Raw genomic sequence first — 22265 nt, 5'->3', positions numbered from 1 at the left:
CTGCACAAGCGGAACAGTTCAGCACAAGACTGCACCTGGATGGATACAGGGTATTACGTCAAACTAGTGCTTTGCGAGCTACTCAAACCCAGTCTGTTGGGAATCTAAAGGAAAGCAGCCACTTTTTTGTTGGATCGGTCCTTTTTCTGGTGTCTTGCTTCCTGACGTCCTGCGGCAAATAAGCAAACTGTGACCTACATTGTGGTATCCCTGTTTCTAAATAATGCAAAATGAGCTCAGAGATTGTACCGCTCCTGCGTCAGAGCGATGGTGAACTGAAAGTGGCCAAAGTTATATGGACTGACTGACTGATGAGCATAAGACAAGAGACTTTTTTTTTCCACTCAGAGCACTGTTGTTCCAGATCACTGGGAGGAACTCACTCAGCAGAAATGTCATATAAAACAAGGACGGGAAGTTTGTCAGCTCTACACTTGACCATATTTTCAGACCATCCCAAAACTCCTCCCTGCCCCAATCTCTTCCTTCCACCCAGAGGGAGATGGAACGGTCCGGAAAGCAGACCGTTTAGAGTCTGGACTGTTCCGTTGATAATTTTTACGGTCTACTGTTTCTCCTTAGTGCTGTGAATCTGCCTTACTGTGACCTTCAATGGGTTTATGTGCCTTCATCTAGAAACATTAGAGCACCTGTTTGTGGGTGTGTGGGAGGGAGTGTGTGTGTGTCTGTGAGTGAGTGTCACATCATAATGACAGGCCAGTTGCTTGCTCCGCTGGTGATAGAGATTTTGCATTGATTTCATTTGATTTGATGATGTGAAATAAAAAGGATTTATTCACTTTAAATGTCGCAGCTCAGCGTTTTTTGCAGTTTGGGTGACGAATGGACATGTTTGCTAGCATATTCTAGCATAGATGTATAAAAAGCCTTTAAAAAAACTTTTGTTGCAGTGGCATGTTCTCATATAGAAAATGTAAAGAAAATCACAACATTTAAGAAGGAAGGACTCTATAACATGAAGAAATGGCTGTTTTTAACAAAATCACTGGTGCCATGTCGCTGATAGCTTTGCTGCAGATACTTTACACGCTCCTTTTTTCTGTTGGACATCACATCATCTTCTATAACATATTAAAAACTTGGAAAACTCGGAGAGAGACCAAAGAGATAATTTCTCTTTGTGAAATCTCACTAGTTAGCCAACAACCCCAAGCCCTGTCTACTCTCTTTTAGTTTTCTGAGAACTGTGGTCATTGAAGAAAGTTGATTTTGTTGTCTGTTGAACCATTTCTGAGCTTATTTGGCCATATATTTTTATGTCTTTTAGCCTGCCGAAATTGTGACACGTGTACAGTAAAAAAAAAAAAAAAAAATTAAAAATCCTGGTATTTCAAAGACTTCACAATGTCATAAAATCTAACAAGGTTCCCAGATCAACTGGAAGTAAAGCAGGATCAGCACAGGAGATCCTCCAACAGAATTAACAGTGGATATGAAGCTTGATCTGACTCTCACTGACCAGAGCACATGGTTCAAGTTGAAGTCCCAAAAGAGTTGATCATACTTTACTTGTTTACCTTTGTGATGGTAGGACAGAACTTGCTTTTTCCTTGCATGAGCCACAAAAAAGACATGTGGAAGCTTCTAATGGTTATTATTCTGACTTGGTGATCACAGGACGATTTTGTCATAGTTATCTAACAGTGAGTAGTGCAGATATCACATGAAAATAACATCTTAATCATCCAGTCTATTCTCTAGCGGCTAGGAGAAATGGGCTACTGTGCCATGTTGTATATTCAAAAAAATGGGAGTTGCTCATTACTAATTACAAATTCAAAGAAACTGAGCAACTTAGAAAAGTAGTGTATGACTGAAAAATGTAAATTGCTTAATCTACATTTATTTGATAAGGATACCAATAATTGTACGACGGAATCAAATTTCTTTCAGAGATTAATTTTCCTTTTTCCTTTGAATAAATGCCTTGAAACTAAAGGCAGGTTTCTCCAATAGGTTTCAATATGAAATTATCCTATTTAAGTAAAACCTGAACCTTTACCAGAGCTGCCAATTAATGCAGCCAGCACTTTATAATCCGTGGTGTAACTGCGACCCGTTCTACAACAAAGTTTCACATTAGGTATTTAAATATTTGTCCAATAAGGAGAGAGTGATAAAACGTTTATTTTTTATCGTAATCTTCATGAGACTACAAACTCAAAAGCCATAAATGTGAATACTGTGTAAAATGTACTGATCGTGTGGAAGAAAGCTGAGAGGGATTCACTCAGGCCTGTATGCAGCTGCAATAGGACACATCATGGGCTCATCCCATGCACTCCTCCCGCATCATTAGTCAGGAATGCAATTGTTATTGCACCATTATCTACATCACCTATGTGACATTCTTATCTTTAAATATTTGCAGCAAGATAAAAAACTGTTTTTTTTTTCCAGAATGCGACAGGCCGAATGAATGAAACAAGGATTACTGAGCCGTAAATCTCCTCCTCCTACATTTTCTTGTGTTTCAATTTAATTAAGTTGGAAACGTCTTAAGTCATCCCAAAGGGAAATGAAACATCCATGTTCTTTTAGATCCAATGCCGGTGAGAGGAAATTACAAAATAATTCACTGAGTTACTGTCAGAAAAGTTGCATTTTTGTAGAAAAATCTTTGTGGATTTTATGTTGGTTGGACAAAACCAAACTTTCGCTTTCATACAAATCTCCTTTTAAAAATTTTATGCATTTTCCTTCATCACAGCATGTTTATTTGATTGTTTTAGTTACAATTTACTTTGACAATAAAGTTTTTACACCATATAAAGGGTGCTTATAAACGAGGCGAGGTTAAAGTTTAACCTTGTTATTTTCCAACCTTTTTGGCTTCTTACCCTGTGTAGCTCAGGGTCACATTTAGATGTCTGAGCTATAAAATGCTCTGCTAAATTTGGATCTCCCCCCCACCTTTCTGAAGCTTTCGCAGGATTTTACAAAAATAAAAATAAAAAAATTCAACCTAGTCAATCAGACTTCTGTCAAAGATGGCAGAAATCTGAAACATTCTTAACCTTACTATCTGTAGACATGCATACATATAGAAATAACACACTGAGTGAGATCATGTGGATGTGTAACAATTACTAACAGTGGTTCATAGGGGTATAAAATCATATTTCCATGAAGTGCTCAAACACTTTGAGATTGGAGTTAAGACAGCAATCGGCTCCACTCTGACCATCTATTAGTTGCAGCCTCTCTGGCAAGGTACTTGCTTTTTCTCCAAAATTCAACTAGTTACTTACTGCAGGTAAGATAATGATTCTCATGACCTTCTCCTTAAAATCTGACAGAATAAAATGTTCATGCTGACCTTTTGAAATGAAACTAGGAAGCCTAACGTAGCTAATCCATTAGAATTTGTGATTCTTTTCCAACTGATTAAATATATTTTATTAATTAAATTGACATAATTTCTTTTGCAGGTAGACATTAAATAAATGACCAAAAATCTACCTTTGTTCATCAGTAACTAAACACCATAAATTATGTGACTTTTTTAAGTCACTGAGTCAAAGCCTCCAGATTGCTGCATGAAACAATTACACTTTTAGTCTCTCTCACTGTTCTACACATGGCAATGAGTTGATATAATCCAAATCTTCTGAATTTTTGTTTATCTTTCTGCTTATTTGTTTCTTATTTCTGTGTTGTTTTGTTGTGTGGAAATAATTGCACTTCTGTAAGTGCTCATGAGAGCTTCTTGTTTCATAGAGCAGGTTGATGAGGTGGCAGAATAATGGACCTTAACTTTGCTGATTATCAGGCATTAGCTTTATTAATTGTGGTCTTCGAACCTCAAAGGCTTTGTCCTTGATGGTTTTTGTGATAAGGCCGGCTGATATAATAGATATTTTATTACTATAGTCATCAAAAGTTATGTTATGAATATATTTATAGACTTACCACGGCGATTTCCAAAAATAGCTACTGCCACTAATTTGCTTGGAGAGATTAGTACGGTAGTCAAATGCTAAGCTTAGTTAGGTTTTGTTTTGTCCAAAGATTAAAGAACCTGGTGAGGCAAGCTGAAATCTTGAATCAATCGAGACTTTGCTCAGTCTGATTTATAAACTCAACCCCTCTAGTCGCCTTACCAACTTTGACATATCTTCATGTTTCATAATAGGCATTAATGATTAGAAAACTGTTAAGCTTAATTATTTACTTTAAGTCGATTCAAAGCTACACTTTTCCTTGAGCCAATACATACTTTTCTTGGATTTCCTGCTATGTGGTTTTTGGCCATTACCTTAAATGAATATTAACTTTTTCATTGAAGACCTTAGGGTGAGCAATTTCAGAGCGTTTATTAACATTAATGCATATGTAAAGCTTTAAAATGACACCAGATTGTTTTAGAAATGTGTGTATGTGGAGTGCATAGCTGAAGAGCATGTGTTATTATTTTTTCCTCTGACATGCAGTGAGCGACAACAGCAAGCAGAAAAGTGATGGCATTTTCCTAAATCTTTAAACTTCTTTAGTCTCATCCATCCGTTATCTTCCGGTTATCTGGGGTTGGGTTGCGAGGGGAACAGCCTAACTAGGGACCCCTAGACTTCCCAGCCACTTGGGCCAGCTCCTCAGGAGAAATCACAAGGTGTTCCCAGGGAAACATAGTCCCTCCAGCATGTCCTGGGTCATCTGGGTCTCCTCCTGGTGGACGTGTCCAGGAGGCATCCAAACCAGATGCCAAGGTCACCTCGACTGGCTCCTCTCAACGTGGAGAAGCAGTGACTTTACACTTAGTCCTTCCGGAGTGACTGAGCTTCTCACCTTTTCTCTAAGAGAGAGCTCAGAAACCCTGTGGAGGAAACTCATTAAGTCATTTCAGCCGCTTGTATCATCAATCTTGTTCTTTTGGTTACTACCTAAAGCTCATGACCATAGATGAGGGTATGAATGTAGATCGACCAGTAAATCGAGCTACCTCATTCACCAAGGTCATCAAAACAGATCTCTTCAACATCTTGGGTGGGTCTAGAAATTTTGTCCATAAAGATTATGAACAGAATTGGTGACAAATGGCAACCTTGTCACTGGAAACGAGCCCGACTTATTGTTACAAATCCGAACTAAGCTTTGACACCAGTCAACTCTTTCGATGTGCAAGATAATTTGCCTTATGAAAGATGTCATACCATTTGAACTTTTTCACATTTTGCCACATTACAGCCAGATTTTATTGTATTTATTGGGATTTTATGTGACAGACCAAGAGTAACTATGTGTGTTGGAAAACTAACACACATTGCTCTGGAGGCAACATCCTCAAGGTGATACAGGTGGTGGCACCATTATACTTTGGTTTTCTTCTACATGGAATGGTGAATAAGGTACAGAGAGGTGTTATTGGCTCTAGGATAGTGAGAACTAAATCATATCCCACTACTTAGCATTGCAAAGAACAGGGGAAGGTTTGGTGAATCAGCAAAAGACTTCCCTTCCCGGCATACAGCCACAAAACAAGCTCAAAATATCATTACAGAGCATTATTCACATATTTGTTGTGAAAACAAACTGTCGTGATCTGATTGAGAAGACGAATGTTAGGAGTTGTTGGTCCATTATACGCCGACGTCCTTCTTTCTCCAGCATGACTCGATCTTTATCATGATTGCGGAGAATCATTCCAGCCTTGTTTTGATGCTGATGAGCCCTGCCGTACAGTTGTTTGTCTTCTTTCAGTATTCACATAAAAACACGTGCTGGAGCGTGCTTCTTTTGTCAGCAAACAATACAGCCAAGGTCAGATTTCAAGTCATTAGCCAGGCTTTCACTGTGCACATAAATCACTGTGGTGTATCAGTAATAAGGAAGTTTACCTGTTAAGAGGGCCTTTAATGGCTCTTTAGAAGTCATGTGAAGTGCCTTGGGCATATTCCTGTAATTTGTAGTCTTATATTAACTCTCATTTTCTTCACGAATGAGGACATTTCTCTTGAGCCAGCTAGCTCTCTCTAACTTACTTCTTTCAATAAACGGAGCATAGAGAGTCATTAGAGACATTTATTCAGTCAGTTATATAACTATTATGGATTCAATATCTTAGTACATGTCAGGCTACTCCTCCTGGCTTTATCTTTACTGATTGCATTGGGATATATATAGACAGAAATACCAGTTGTAAAAATGAAGACTTTCTGTCAACCAATATTAGTCATTTGTGTTTCTGTTTTAGTTGCAAGCGTCATAAAAGTGCTGAAATCTTTAAACTTTTCCTACTGTAACATTTCAGCCTTTTTCTAGTGGAAATCTCCACATGTTTATATGTCCTGGTGATTCATGCAAAAGAGCCTCCAGATCTGAGGAAATGCTACTCACAGTGCCATAAAGTGCAGCCGCAGAACAACATGTGCCATTCAGCATATAATATTAGTAATCAATTTTCCAGAACTCGAGCAATGAGCACCTTTATCTCTCGTTTGCCGTTTATGACTTGGGTTAATGATTAAGCAACGTCTTTGTGTCCCCTAGGATGGAGGACATATCTGACCCCCTTTGTTAAGTTTTCTGAGGGTTGATCCGAGGAGTTAACCAATAGCTGGCAGTCGGCATATGGCCATGAGTATAAAGGTGGGCCATCTGGGAGTTGGCAAGTTTATGCATTAGAAACTCGACACAGCAGCGGAGATCTCTATAAATCTAATCACTGCCTAGTTTTTGCATTCAATAGTCAAGGATCACTGATACTCAGATCTGCACCTGCTACTGAGTCGTTGGATGTCTGAAGACTGCTGTTTTACTATTTACACACTTGACCTCTGAGAATCTTGTCCAGCATTCATAATGGAGAGGCTGAAGTCAAACGGAGGGGGTCATGTCAACTCGGCTTTTGATTCCAACCTTGGTGACCCTCCGATCTATGAAGAGACCGAATTCTCCAACAACGAGCACCGGACGGTCAGACCCTCTGTGATGAGTGCTTTCGGGCATGACACTTTAGACCGGGTGCCCAACATCGACTTCTACCGTAATGCCGGCAGCGTGAGTGGTCACCGAGCGGTGAGACCATCCCTGCAGGAACTCCACAATGTTTTCCAGAAGGTGAGTGCATGTCTATTGAAATCATGATGCTCCATGTGAACTAGGTGACTTTTTTTTCTTATATCCTGTTTTCTCTTTTGTTGTGCTTTCTTTTCACTCTAAAAATTTGTTTCAAAAGCAACTTTCTTCTGAAACATTAACTCAGTTCTGCTCCTGAGAGATAATTACGCTCAGAGAAGAGTGAGTGTTGCTGCTTGAAAGATCAAATAAATTCACAGTGTCTGTATCTGCTTGTATCTATCTTAAACTCTTTATCTTAAACCTTGTAAAACTAAAACAGAAAGCTGTTAAAATGTTATTTTTGATACTAAGCAGCAATCAGCACACTTGGCACACTTTATTTGCTTTTACTGCTGTTTATTTGGCCCTGTTGGCTAAGACATGATGAGGTCATGGGTCATTTAGGTTTATAGCATTGCACTAGATAATCTTTTTTGAATGGATATAAAAATGATGGATTGAAGCAGGTGCTGCAATGACATTTGTGGAACTTTGATTTTTGCAAAAGACTGTATCGTAAGATGTTAATGTGCACCATCCAAATATCAAATTTACATCTTAGAAATTTGACTAGCAATCCTTAAGACATGATGCACAAAGGGAAAGGAAATATAAAAACTTCCCTTCATGAAAAGACAGAGGACAGATGTGACTGTGAATGTGTCCATTACAGATGAAACAAATTTCCAATGTAACTACTTAATTTAAAATTTTTTTTCTCTTTCTTTTAAAGAATGGGGCGATCTCTGTACCTGAAACGGTGACAGACGATGGCGAGGGGAGCGAAGGGACCCCCTCTGATGATCTGGAGTCTGCCGCTCCGATTGATGTCACCAAAGGAGCAGTGAAGTTTGGCTGGATAAGGGGGGTTCTGGTGAGTTTTGCTCTTGAAGCTCCCTCTGAGTAACACAGATCTGTGCAAAAAAGGTATTTGCATATTTATCGTAATGACTCTGTCTCAAAAACTAGAATATGAAGCAAATTGACATTATTTTTATGTACATGTTTTTCTGTAAATATGGGTTCTGATAACAGACAAATAAGAAATATGTTACAGCTGCCATAGAAAGTCCTTTAACAAATCTTGATCTATGCTATCTAATTCTTTTACTTTGCAGGTAAGATGCATGTTAAACATCTGGGGTGTCATGTTGTTCATCCGTCTGTCCTGGGTTTTTGGTCAGGCAGGTTGGGGTAAGTGAAACATTTATACTCTTTACACAGTCTTAACATTTATTTCTATTTGCCTTTTTCTACTGGTGGCTTCCAAATCAAAGCTTTAACATTTTAAGGACTTTTATTTGACTTTCTTACAAAATCCTGGTTCAGGCTCATAGTGTTGTCCATTTAAATTCTCTCACATTAATCAGAGGTGCTAGGTTTTCATAAATGAAGAGACTAGGAACACTGCAAAATTACACATTTTAAAGCTGAAATGGATATATCTTGGAATAATTTCATTGCCTTTCTGAGCTCCACTCCACAGATAAAAAGTATCCTCTGCAGCATTTAGTGAATGTGAATGATTTAGCTATAATGGTCTCTAGAATTGCATAAAATGATTTAAGACTATTATTCAATAATAGTCTCGGGTCAGAAATGAACATTTTCAAGATATCTATAAGATGGATTTTTTTTTTTTTTTTTTTTTTTTTGATAAAACAGTGTTTTATTTCTATCTTGTTGAACATGCTGGTTGAGTTATAATGCATCCTAATCCTGAACTGTGTCATGCTAACATTTCAGGTTTGGGAATCGTGGTCATCGCTCTCAGCTGTGTGGTCACCACCATCACAGGCCTCTCCATGTCTGCCATTTGCACTAACGGAGTTGTTAGAGGAGGTAGGTCAGCGAATCAGCCGCCACACTTCATATTTAGAAAAACACAGTGACGGGATAATTTAGCACAATTATTGACTAACCTTCCATGCTGGTATTTTATTCATAATTAATAACTGCTACCGCAGCCAGCCTGGGCGAGTAAAACATTATTTATAAGTATTCGCTGCGACAACGCACCCTCTCTGTGACACAAAATCTTTCAGTGGGAGAATGAAGTGACCAAAAGAACAGTGTTTGCCGATAAAGTCACAAAGCCTTGAGACTACATCTGAATGTCACCTTTCCAAGCCTTATTCCCTCTTTTGCAGCTTTGCACTGACATAAAATCAATCAATAAGTGATTTAGTGATTAATCATCCACTACCGATATCAGTCTTCAGATGTACCCTGATCATGTATGTGGCAAAATGCAACATGTGATTCTGTTGCAGATACCATCACCAGCCAGAAGCTCTCACTCGAAACACTAAGTGTTTAGAAATGTGTCAGCGACTGAAAGAAAGACACCACTGATCATTTGACACATTAGCTGATGAGTTACATTTCTTGTCTATATTTCCTAATTTGCTGAAAATGAACTTTGTGGCATTATTGCCATACCCACACATAAAAAGATGTATGACTTTCACGCCTACATTTTTTTTTTCCAGTTTTATAAACATATGTAGTTTTTTTCTGCTCCATTAGAAGAATCACAGTATGTGTTTTCTGTCTTCTAATAAGTATATTGATAATTGTTTGACTGTATGCACTTTATTTACTGCAAATGGTAAATCACTCTGCTACATCATCTAATTTTTACCTTTAAAACAAACTAAAAACACTTCCATGACAGGACACTGGAAAACATGCATTTATTTTAAAACCAGAGTCTTTCTTAAAATCGCCTGGACAATTTGCTTGAACTAAAAGGGAATCTTTTTGAACCATTTTGTTTCATCAGGAGGAGCTTACTACTTGATATCACGCAGCTTGGGACCAGAGTTTGGAGGGTCGATTGGACTAATTTTCGCCTTTGCCAATGCAGTGGCTGTGGCCATGTATGTGGTGGGCTTTGCAGAGACGGTGGTGGATTTGCTCAAGGTGTGTAATGCTTTAAGGATCTGAGTGCTACACAAAACACACCGAGGTATCCAAGTGCTTATTTGCCTTACCTCTTTTTGTTCTGCTCAGGAATATGCCCATCTGATGGTAGATGAAATGAATGACATCAGGATCATTGGCTGCATTACAGTGGTGTTGCTCTTGGGCATTTCGGTGGCTGGGATGGAATGGGAGGCAAAGGTGAGGCATTAACATTGTGCTTCTTGTGATTACCCTGGACTTGCTGTTGTAAAGGATTAAACTTAACTCAAACCTTTTCACGTCTCCCCCCCCACCAAAAGGCCCAAATTGTTCTGCTCGTGATCTTGCTGGTGGCCATAGTGAATGTGTTTGTAGGAACAGCAATACCTGCAACTGAAGATAAGAAATCAAAGGGCTTCTTTGGATACAACAGTAAGATCCTGTTAATCTACCTCAAACTTATCTTGAAAAATATTTAAATTTTATTCACCAAAGTATAAACTAATACGCTCTTCTTTTCCAAATATCTATTTTTTTTTTTAACAGCCAAAATTTTTATGGAGAACTTTACGCCAGATTTTAGGAATGGTGAAACATTTTTCTCAGTGTTTGCCATCTTTTTCCCCGCGGCCACCGGTATCCTGGCTGGAGCAAACATCTCTGGAGACTTGCGGGTAATTTTTCAAAGCGGATATTTCTGCAGAAGTCAACATTTTTAACGTTTCCTCACACACATATGTTGTCTGTTAAACTACAGGACGCCCAGGCTGCCATACCCAAAGGTACACTGTTGGCCATCTTCATCACTGGTATCACTTACCTCGCCGTGGCACTTTGTGTCTGTAAGTGACCTGGAGTCTTTCCACTTATTTTTCTGTTTTATTAACAAATTTTGATTTACTTGTCGTAAGATTCAAAGCATTTTGATGAAAAACTCACAGGCAAAACATCTTTTTTTTTTTTTTTGGTCAGCCGGTACCGTTGTCCGGGATGCCACAGGAAACATAACCGACCTTGTTACTCCTGGGATTCCTTGCAATGGCTCATCAGTAGTTGCCTGTGAACTTGGCTATAATTTTTCTTCTTGCGAAACAGAGCCGTGCAAGTTTGGCTTGATGAACAACTTCCAGGTAGGAAACCTTTCAAACACATTGGGGTTATGTCATCTCACAACAGAAGGGCATCCTTCACAGAGAGCCTTGTTGTCCATCTCAAAATCTGCATTGCGTTTTCATGTAGAATAAAAACTTTTATTTCTCTCCCCTAATGTGTTCTCATCATCTCCCTTTTTTCAGGTAATGACCATGGTGTCTGGCTTTGGTCCCCTCATCACTGCAGGAACCTTCTCAGCCACACTTTCGTCAGCCCTGGCCTCTCTTGTTAGTGCTCCTAAAGTCTTCCAGGTAATTTTTAAAAATACATTGTAATAAAAAACAAGATAATTTTGTTGTCATCAACGTCTCTAATCAAAGTTTTATCTTTGTTCAGGCTCTGTGCAAAGACAACATCTACAAAGCTCTGCACTTCTTTGCCAAAGGACACGGAAAGAACAACGAGCCGATCCGAGGCTACATCCTCACCTTCATTATTTCCGTCGCCTTCATTCTCATTGGTCAGTAAAATAGTCAACCAACATCCGTACACTGCTGTTACACAACGTCTTTTCTGGCGCTCCTGGTTAAATGGGAAATCCCACCTTACATAATGTTGTATAAACAATGGAAGTTAATCTTTTCATCATGCTTATTGAGGGGAATAGGAGTGGATTTCACTTTTCTATCTTCTTGATAGATTTCACAGTGAGGTGATGAAAATAAATTGTCGCACACTCGAACAATAGTCATTGTCGAGACATGCGGTTGTCGTAAATTTTCTTTACCTTCCTTTTTCTGAAAATACAAAACAACATTCATAAATCCGATGTGCGTCACACTATGGCTGCTACGTTCTACTGAGTTACTTCTTCAACACAGAAACTTAGCTTAGCTGAGATAACCATATCTCCGTCATTAATACAACACGTACATTTTGACTTATGAAACTTTACAACTTAATGTCACAAACATACAATGCCTGTTGGTAAATTTTCACTAATTCGGCTTACCTGAAAACATTCATAAATCCGACGTGCGTCACATATGTTCTACCGAGTTTACGTTCTTCAACACAGAAACTGAGGACCCAAGGCTGCCCTAAGCGCCTGTTAGAAACTGATCCCTTTCTAGACTCATTTCACTCTCAGCCAAAATAGTTACCGACATATATATGAATATTCAGCTTAACATGGACAATTAAACACGGTGCTTTTTAATAACAAAACAAAATATTCATAGGAAAAAGAATAGAATCATATTTTAATGGAAGTGGGAGAAGGGGTGAGTGGGTTCCTTGATCTAAAGTCCCCATCAACTGGTCCTCCACACTATGGTTGTTTTGTGTTTTATGTGTCTTTACTGGGTTAAAGTACTCTACTAAATACAGACTGAGATAAAAATTTAAATGAGTTATCATTTAAATTTCACATGCACATAGAGGCCTCATGTCAGTGAATACCCCCAGCTAATCTGTTTTTGTGTATTAATGTTGCTAAATCTCACTCAAAGAAACTTCCAAAATAAACTCTTCTCCACACACTGATGGTGTTTTCCATCAGAGTAAATGTGAGTTGGTTCCAAACTCCAGCAGACCATTTATCTTAGTACCAGAGCAGTTTGTGTGGTAGGGTTAGATTTTTTTGTAAATAAAGAAAGCCAACCAAGCACACTAACCGAGGATTTCACCTCCAGTTGGAGACTTTTTGATTCCATACTAATGTCATCATTACATACCCCGTTTCAGTTCACAAGCTCCTGCTTGTACATTTTAAGATTGAGTCCTTCTTTGTACAGGTGATCTTAACACCATCGCTCCGATCATCTCAAACTTCTTCCTGGCATCTTACGCACTCATCAATTTCTCTTGTTTCCATGCTTCCTACGCCAAGTCTCCGGGTGAGTCTCCATCAAGCAGCTCAAAACTCCAAAGTATTTTATTGAGAAAATGCAAAGCCAGAGAAAAACAAAGCTGCTTTAGATATTCATAACTGAATATGAGCAACCAACCTCTTTTTGTGATACTTTCCCCAGGCTGGAGACCGGCGTATAAATTCTACAACATGTGGCTGTCTCTGCTGGGAGCCCTGCTCTGCTGTGTCGTTATGTTTGTCATCAACTGGTGGGCCGCTCTGCTCACATATGGCATCGAAATTCTGCTCTACATTTACGTCACAGTCAAGAAGCCAGGTGAGCTTGTTTGCGAGCCTGGAAGTGCTTGAGCGATTATTGAATATTAGAAGAACTAACCACTGATGAATCTAAAACTTTGTGTGCAGACGTGAACTGGGGGTCGTCCACACAGGCTGTGACCTTTGTGAGTGCAGTCAGCAACGCTTTGTCTTTGTCTGGTGTGGAAGATCATGTCAAGAACTTCAGGTAACAATCTGCTGCACTTTTGCCACATTTATACTTCGGTACATCTTGCCAGTGTTGACCTTGCTCAGCCTTCGGCGCTGTCTAAAAAAAATGTCCACCATGCCATTACATCACCAGCAGCCTTGATCACTGATACAAGGATGTCGCATCCAGGCGTTCATGTTGTTTATGTCACATTCTCACCTTACAGCTGGAAATGTTGCTGCAGTTTTTCAATTCTGATCAATAAATAATTGGTGAGCCTATGTGAATTGTAGACTCAGTTCTGCTGCTGTAATCCATCTACTTCAATGTTTTATGTGCTGCATAGGCAGAGATGGCATTCCTCATGCCTTGTATTACGTGGCTATTTAAGCTCCTTCAATTCTTGTCTGACATAAACAAGGCGCATTTGTCCACACAGCAATCACTCACTGGATATTTACATTTAGATGTCTAAATGTATCAATTGGCTGAGTTGTTATTTATGATAAGAAGCAATTGAATAAATGTGCCTAATAAAGCAGTGCGTAATTTAATGGTATAATAAAAGCATTACACTTGATGATGATCTGCAATTTAACATTGGCATGCTCCTGTTTCTTATTCAGGCCTCAGATCTTGGTTCTAACTGGGTCAGTGCGGGCCAGGCCAGCCCTCCTGGATTTGGCTCACTCCTTCACCAAAAACTATGGACTCTGTCTCAGCTGTGAGGTTTTGGTGGTAGGTTACAAAGTAATTTGTTATTTACAAATCCCCCATTGTAGTGCAACAGTGCTGATTTCACACAGAGTGTATGGTTCATAGAATATCAAGCAAGAATGAGGAAAAATGTAAACGCTCTGGACAATCAGACTAACATTTCTCTGATTTCGCATTCAGATGTGTGTCCTGAATGCGAAAGTTGCATGTGTGGAAAGTCTTGTGCTCAGGATTGATCCTAGTTTTACGTTTTCTGACTTTTTTTCTTTTTTCAGGGTCCGAGATCCGAGGTCCTCCCAGCGATGAACAATGGGATGGAAAGGAACCAGCAGTGGCTCCATAAGAACAAACGCAAAGCCTTTTATGCTGCTGTGGCCTGCGACAATTTCAGGGAAGGTGCAGAAACTCTGCTGCAGGTCAGTGTGGATGGCATTTACACATTATGTCTGTAAAGAGGTAGGAAAACAAAAGCCAGTAACCTAATTTCTCCACAAGAACAATGTGCTATCAGTGGGATCTTATCAAAGGAACATGGGAAATGTGCAGAAGCATGTATCACTCTTTTTACTGCCTGTGAATTACTTTATAATGACCTGTCTTGAGAAACTTGTCAGGACATCGAAGCAGCAGGTAGAAGAGTAGAGAGTTATTGAGAAACAGTGAAACATTCTTATGGCTCTGACTATCATACTCCAGAGATAAAGCCATTGTTCATTGCCAGGATCACTCACTTCAAACAGCACAGAAGATTAAAAACTATAATTGATTAACGCTGCAGTGGACGAATCCCTTCAGACAAAGAGAAACTTGCTGGCTTCTCTGGCCATAACTTCTGGCTGTAAAACAGAGTCAGGGCCATCTTGTGTACAGGACATTTTGATAGTTTCTGTAAGTGGTTTTAAGTCCATCAGCCTTTTGTATCACAGGGTGACAAGGTGTCTTATTGTTTCGGCTAACGGCTCGACCCGAGCCGAGGTTTTAAGAAGGTTTTTGTTTTGTTCGCAGGCTTCCGGTCTTGGCCGCATGAAACCTAACACGTTAATGATCGGCTTCAAGAGGAACTGGAAAACGGCAGAAACAGACGCAGTGCAGAGCTATGTGGGACTACTGCAGTACGTACCCAAAATGAACACCCAAACATGATAAAATCAAGGTCAGCAGTTAGAAATATCAAATAGATCTGCATGATAACCTTTGTTGCTCTTCATGACAGCGATGCATTTGACTTTGAATATGGGACACTGGTGCTGAGGATGAACCAGGGACTGGATGTGTCGCACCTTGTAGAAGAAGAAGGTCAGCATGAAGTTACTGTGTGATTCATGATACGGCATTTCAATATTCAAGTTCACAAGCAAATCTTTTAGGTCAAGGTTCTGCAATTACCTTGACCTAAGGTTACTATTGCTGTGGAGCTTTTGCTTTCTGCTTTGGCTCTTTGTAAATTTGACCAAAAAATACAACTTTGCTACCATAGTAGCAAAGTTAGCTCTGTCATCCAATACTACATATTTCGTGCAGGCAACAATAATACAAACAGATGGGCATGTTAAACTAGCGGTGTGTGCTTCACTTTGTAAAAGACCAGTGAATGCCACAACAATTACACAGTTTAAGAGGTTTTCATTAATAATACTGGCTAGATGTAGGATTATTTGACAAGCTAATGGTTATTTACCTGCTGCTACGATTTGCAGCACAGTTTCTCTCCACAATCCAATAGAAATAAATTAAAACTTTTCAACATAGCAAATTTGAGTTTGAGGAACAATGATAGAAAGAGGTGTTTTGGTCGCTTTTGGAACATTGATAGATTTTTACACAAAGTTGTTGGGAGAAATAATTTATCTACTGGAGACTCAGGGAAACAAATATGTTGCTCTTTGATTCATTAAAAAAATATTTCAAGTCTCTTTGGATCTCTGAGATTGTTAAGGTACAAAATAAAATAATAAAATATAGTAAAGAAAAAGTAAAAAATAGCTAATCCTAAAGCTGAATTCTACAAATTTTTATATATTGTTTAAAATAAAAGAGGAATTATAGTTGATGTAATATGAAAGTTAATCTTTTCATCATGCTTTTCATCATGGTTACGGGACTTTGATCTGCAGATTACAGAATATCTACAGTGGCCAGACTGTTTCAGATAAAATAAATAACTTGCAATGATGCCATAAAGCAATTACAGGTTAACTGTTTTGCTGGGAGGGGGAGTTTCTTCAGGTGCACAGAAATTTCCGCTTGGCAATGAATATAGTAATCTGTTACCAATCACCCGTCAAAACGTAAATCAGGAAACTGTCCCAAGAAATACATATATTTCAGAGGAACTCTCAGATGACATTTGAAAATGTAAAACTGTTTGGGTGTAAACTTATGAAAGCATTTTTACATCAAAAATTAAAAGATGCGATGAAAAAATATTAACAAAAGTGGATAAAAGAGCTGTTTTCATGTACTTTTATCTTGTGTTATATATCCCGGATTCACCAATAATTGGTCAATCAACGACAAATTCCCCTTTCTACTAATTCAGTCTTTATAGTATTGTAAAGTTTGTTTGTACTTTCGTGGAAAAAGTGAATATTCAGATATATATTAACTTTATGACCTGTAAAATGCTCTGTTAAAGTTGCTCATTTCACCAGACCAGTAGCAGAAATATAGGCGCTCCCTATTATGAAACTACAACCAGATCAGTCATGACCTTCCCTTTCCTTCCCTTCTGAGAAAAAGAGATGGCTTTTAATGGAACTTGTAAAGATTACATTTCATCCGTATGGCTGTTATTCATATACTTCTTTGAAGCAGCAATTCCAAAAATGTCTCAGAATGGAAGCAGAATTCAACTTACCAATAAAAAGCTGATAAATCCCTGAAGGCACTAAATTTAAATAAAAGTACCTTCTTGCATCTGATCGGTTACCTGATTGTGCCTTTCAGAGGAAATGCTGAAGGCAGCGAAGGAGCAGCGGGCCCTGGATAATGAGATGATGCCAAACGGGGGGAAAGCAAAGGGACTCTTCAGGAAGTCCAGGCATTCATCTCAGCAAGTACTCACAACTAGAGGTATGTACCTGCATGACCTATAGGCACCGACAAACCCATGCTACTTAAAGCGGAGGACACATCCATTTAAGGTTTTTAAGTGTGCGTGAAAACTTTCTTCGACACATTCCCGCTGAATCAAAGAATAAAATAACATACATTTAACAAATTAAGTCAATGACTCGCATCGTTTTCTGTGGAACTTTTACCCCACATTCCTATTAAGGTGTAATTGAATCAGCTGCTCCTACTAAAGACATTTCTGTGGGTGTAATCCAATAATATGCTCCCATTCGTTCCACTTTAAGAAGCATCTCTTAAGAGCAGTCCTTTAAGCCAGACAGGAGAGGCTACCTGCAGCCACCCACTCTATCAATCTATGTCTCTGCATCATCCAACAGTGAGCTACATAATGGAAAGACAGTGAAACTCGTTGGTATACCATCTACATTCCCCGGAGAGAACTTTGTGTCAGACTATTAATGACGGGTCCACCTCAAATGTCCCACTGGTACCTTTATACTTACTGAATCTCATTTCCTGTGTCTTCTCTCTCTCTCTCTCTCTCTCTCTCTCTCTCTCTCTCTGTCAGTGTCGGTGTGTGGACCGCCGCCTCCTCAGGTTGCCAAAATAAACGAGAAGCTGGTGGAGGCCAGTGGTCAATTTAAAAAGAAACAGCCTAAAGGCACCATTGACGTGTGGTGGCTGTTTGATGACGGAGGTAGGAGTCACTTCCCTTCTGGTTGGTACATTTCTCACAGAGTGTGATGGATTCAACAGGGCAGACTTCAGATCAGATCCTCCCTGAAAGCAAAAGGAGAAAAAAAAAGGCAAAAAGTCACTCTTAGTCAATAAAATGATATAAAACATAAAGTATTGTGTAAAAAAAAATAAAAAGTAAGCAAATATTAAAATTATCAACTGTTTGGAAAAGTTAAAAAGCAAATATGAATATTTCTATATGAGGAATATTTGTATGCTTCTGTTTTAGCAGTTTTGGCTTTTACTTCCTACATCTTTTGCATTTTTGGGCTTAATTCAATTTCAGCCAAATAAACATCCTTCCTAGTCTTCAGTTCCATGTTTCTAAGCAGTGACAACATTCTGTTTTTGCGGGGGCACACAAAGCATAACAAACAAATTCCATCTTTTTTTGTAGTGTCATTTCAAAGTGTTTTGATGGTGCGGTAGTATTCCTAAAATGTAATATTTAGAAAAGACGCATTTATAGAAAGCTTGAGAAGCACTGGCTAAATGCATAATCTGATATAATGTGGTATTATTACAGAATAAATGCTGGAGGTATATTACATTTTCTGAATTATTTAAGCAAAGTTGCAGTAAGACTACTCAATATGTTTCAGGTTTGTTGATTTTAGCATTTATCATTTTGAAACTTGTCGGTATAGCTGCACTGTGCCAACAATCTGTATCTTTTTAGAAAGCACATAGATTTTTCATTAACTTACCTTTGATATAAAATTGTTGTTCTTTTGTGGTCAGCACAGAATAACGTCTGCTGAAAGATTGTTAACTTTTTACACAGTCTATATAAGGAATAGCTGGAAAAGGATGGTTCGAGGTAATCCTAGGAAATGGGAATGGCCTTCATCATTAATCCCTTTTTCTTGGAGGCAAAGATGATAAAAAGAAAAAAAAACACCTAACATGTGTTTTATGGTCTTAAAACTATGTCATAAACCAGTATCAATGGACAAAGGGAAAAAAGTCACATGCTTGGAAAATAACTTGTTTTCAATTCAAGTGTCCTCCAACCTACTTGCGTTTCCTTCTCTCAGGTCTGACGCTGTTGCTCCCCTACATCCTCACCACCAGGAAGAAGTGGAAAGACTGTAAACTCAGGATCTTTATTGCAGGGCAGCCTGGACGAACTGAGATAGACAAGCAGGAGTGAGTAAACAAACTCATGTGGCAATATCAGTGAAAATGTATCACATGAACATAAAGATGCCAGAAATAACAGCATGTGTTTGAATAAAGCTGAATCTGTTTGCTTGGTGATTTGGTTTGCAGGATGAGGTCTCTGTTGCACAAATTCAGAATAAAGTGCATTGACATCACCGTCGTCGACGACATCCACATCAAACCCCGCAACGACAAGTGAGTAGCTGCTTTCTGCCGGGTGCAGTGGTACGACGGTTACAGTCAAGTTTAAAAGCTTAGTCATCCACACATTGTGAAAGTCAGCTCACCCTCTTGTCTGCCGTTCGTCCAGCATAAAGAAACTAGAAGACATGATTGAGCCGTTCCGTCTACATGAGGGGTCTAAAGGCAGGGATCAGGCTGCGGGTATCCAGAAGGAGTATCCCTGGAAAATCACTGATGCAGAGCTCAGCAGCTTTGAAGAGAAGGTGAGGAATAATTTATTACGGTTCCTTCCTGGTGATTCAATGGAATTTGATTAATAAAAAAAAAAAACAACAACATATCTTCTTCTCTTTTACAGACGCACCTCCAGGTACGACTGAACGAGCTCCTTCAGGAACATTCCAAATCGGCCAATCTGATTGTTTTGTAAGTATAAGTGTCAGGAGGCCAGATGATATCCAGCTGTTTACTCCTCTCCAAAAGTTGATGTAATTTAACGTTTTTCTGTACGGTTAACCCTCTGCAGGAGCCTGCCCATCGCTCGTAAGGGATCCATCTCTGATTTTCTCTACATGGCCTGGCTGGATATCTTGACAAAGGACCTCCCACCCACCATGCTCGTCAGGGGCAACCACAAGAGTGTTCTTACTTTCTACTCGTGAGCACCTTAAAGGCCAAACACCGAAGAACAGTGTTGCTGGAAGGGGGATTACAAAGGCAATACTTTTAACTACATATTCATATAGGATACAGGTGCATGAGCGAGACTGTCTTCCAGACCCACATCAGTCATATATTTATGCTCTGATTATCAATTTTGGAAACTAAACAAAGGAAACACAACAGATTTAAAAAAGGCCAAGAAAGTAGGATTTAGACAGTGTGCTTTAGACAATACGACAGCTATGTAAACTGCTTGATTTGGAGTGGGTACTAAGAAATGCACCCATTTTTTTATTATAAGAGAGAGAAGACAGAACCAGCACACACAAGACGCTGCTGGAGTGCTTAAACCGAGTGACTGTCACTGTAATATAAATGTAAATAGGATATTGTAGTGCATATTTTTTGAAGTCAAAAAAGCTTTAATAATTACCAATAATAATAATAATGATAACTTACATAGCACTTTTTCTTACACTCAAAGATGCCTTACAAGAAAAACACAAACGACATAAAACAAGTAGCTGGAAATTGAGAAGGGGATTATGATGGTTATGCCAGGTTCAACAGTAATGATTGAACCTGGATTTGCAGGTAGGTGAGGAATCTGACTTCCTGATGTTTTGAAGAAGACCGTTCCAGAGGGGTGGAGTAGCGCCAGAAAAGGCTCGACGCCCCAGAGTACGATGTTTGGTTGTGATGGGGGTCAGAAAGTTACAGTCAGAGGAACGAAGGTATTGAATAGGAGAGTCATGGCAAAGAAAGTCAGTGGGAGAGATAAGACAGGACGAGGTTGTTAATAAGCTATGAAACTGGCTACTTCAATATTAGTACTTTCTTCACTGTAGTAGTACTGCTTTAATTCTTTTTTGTACATTGTTAGTGCTAGTTACTTTTAATATTCTTAAAGTTAAAACTGCATCATGTTGTTTACCCATTCCACCTAAATTTAATTCAGCGTTTTAATTTTATCACGTCACATTTCTTTTGCGTGAAGACAACTGAGTGATTCAAAGGCACTATTAAATATATTTTTTTTGTATTTTTACTCATCATTTTGTGATTATATTTAAATAAGTGCGATTGTTTGAAATAAAGAAAATATGAAAAACTTGATTATTTCTGTTTTGTGTTTTTTTTTCATGCCTGTGTTTTTTTTAAATTATTTTCCCATATTCTTTTTCAAAAAAACCACAAAGGTAAGTGTATCTTTAAAGGATTGGATGTGCTATGAGCACACAGTAGTGTACAGATTAGAAACGAGGGAAAAAAATGTAATTGTATTCAGAAGTCACCTAAATAGTAAATGGAGTCCATCTGTCTTTAATTTGTTTTCAGTTTAAATCCAGCTGTTCTGGAGAGGCCTCTGAGGTAATTTTGAGAACAATTAGCATAATGAAGACCAAGAAACCCTGCAAATAGGACAGGCATAAAGCTGTGAACCTATGAGTGAGTGTGTGTCTATAAACTAATATTACAAACTTTGAACATCTTACACTATCGGTTGATCTGTCATCTAAAAAAATGAAAAGATTATGTAAAACTAATACTGCACATTACTGATCATCATCAAGACAGGGAAACAATTATCTGTGGTGATAAACATGTTTTTCATTATGGTCAGCAAATGATAGATGGATGAAGGACATATAGATTGATTTAGATCTAAAGCAAATGGAATGCCCAGTTCTAAATTCATTTGGAAATTTGTCTCCATCCAATCTGAATGAGTTCGAACTACTTTGCAAAGAAGAATGGCAAAATAGCACAAACTTTTCAGATTTGTTGACATATTTCAAACCACCAGTTTCTTTCCACATAAGTGTGCACTGCATGTGTTGATATGTCAAATAAAACCTCAATATAGCATATTGTGTGGATGTGACATGACATAATGTCCAAAAAGTTCTGAGTATAAATACCTTCACAAGATATTGTGTATTTTTGTAGTACTGCCTATACACGTCTGCAAATACATTCCTATTATGACACAGACCAACATGTTATGAGGAATACATATATTTTTCCATCTTAGAAGTAGAATATAGAAGTAAATCTGAAAATCTCCTTAAAAAAACTGGTGTGCTTTTAAAAAAGAGCCTTGGAAAATGTGGCATCTTTATTCAAGCAAGAAAACGTTTAACTTCATATAAAACTGGCCATATGCGCATATTGAATAAGAGAAAATGTTGTGCATGGAAATGATATATCTCCAAAATAGAAATTCACGGTGAATTGACACAAATATTTATACATTTTAGCGCGTTTAGGTCAGTGAGCTTTATGTCTCTGTTCTTTACTACTACG

At 38.5% G+C, this 22265-nt stretch overlaps 1 protein-coding gene across 1 annotated transcript; it reads left to right on the top strand.

Moving 5' to 3' along the window:
- Positions 1-6665: 6665 nt before the first annotated feature.
- Positions 6666-21074, top strand: slc12a1 (solute carrier family 12 member 1). The gene is made up of 26 exons (XM_014967715.2): positions 6666-7077; positions 7811-7951; positions 8196-8271; positions 8824-8919; positions 9863-10002; positions 10093-10203; positions 10305-10416; positions 10531-10658; positions 10742-10826; positions 10957-11114; positions 11280-11387; positions 11473-11596; positions 12873-12974; positions 13110-13265; positions 13355-13454; positions 14045-14156; positions 14411-14551; positions 15141-15247; positions 15349-15431; positions 17082-17207; positions 17779-17907; positions 18986-19097; positions 19221-19307; positions 19423-19558; positions 19654-19721; positions 19822-21074. Exons 1-26 carry the CDS (start codon positions 6820-6822, stop codon positions 19955-19957), a joined length of 3132 nt encoding a protein of 1043 aa, XP_014823201.2. The 5' UTR covers positions 6666-6819; the 3' UTR covers positions 19958-21074.
- Positions 21075-22265: the final 1191 nt, after the last annotated feature.

This window comes from Poecilia mexicana, unplaced genomic scaffold, assembly GCF_051168715.1.
Source record: "Poecilia mexicana isolate PSO_F unplaced genomic scaffold, ASM5116871v1 scaffold_3, whole genome shotgun sequence".
Lineage (NCBI taxonomy): Eukaryota > Metazoa > Chordata > Actinopteri > Cyprinodontiformes > Poeciliidae > Poecilia > Poecilia mexicana.
Note: the sequence above shows the minus strand (reverse complement) of the source record. Positions and strands in the feature narration are given on the sequence as shown.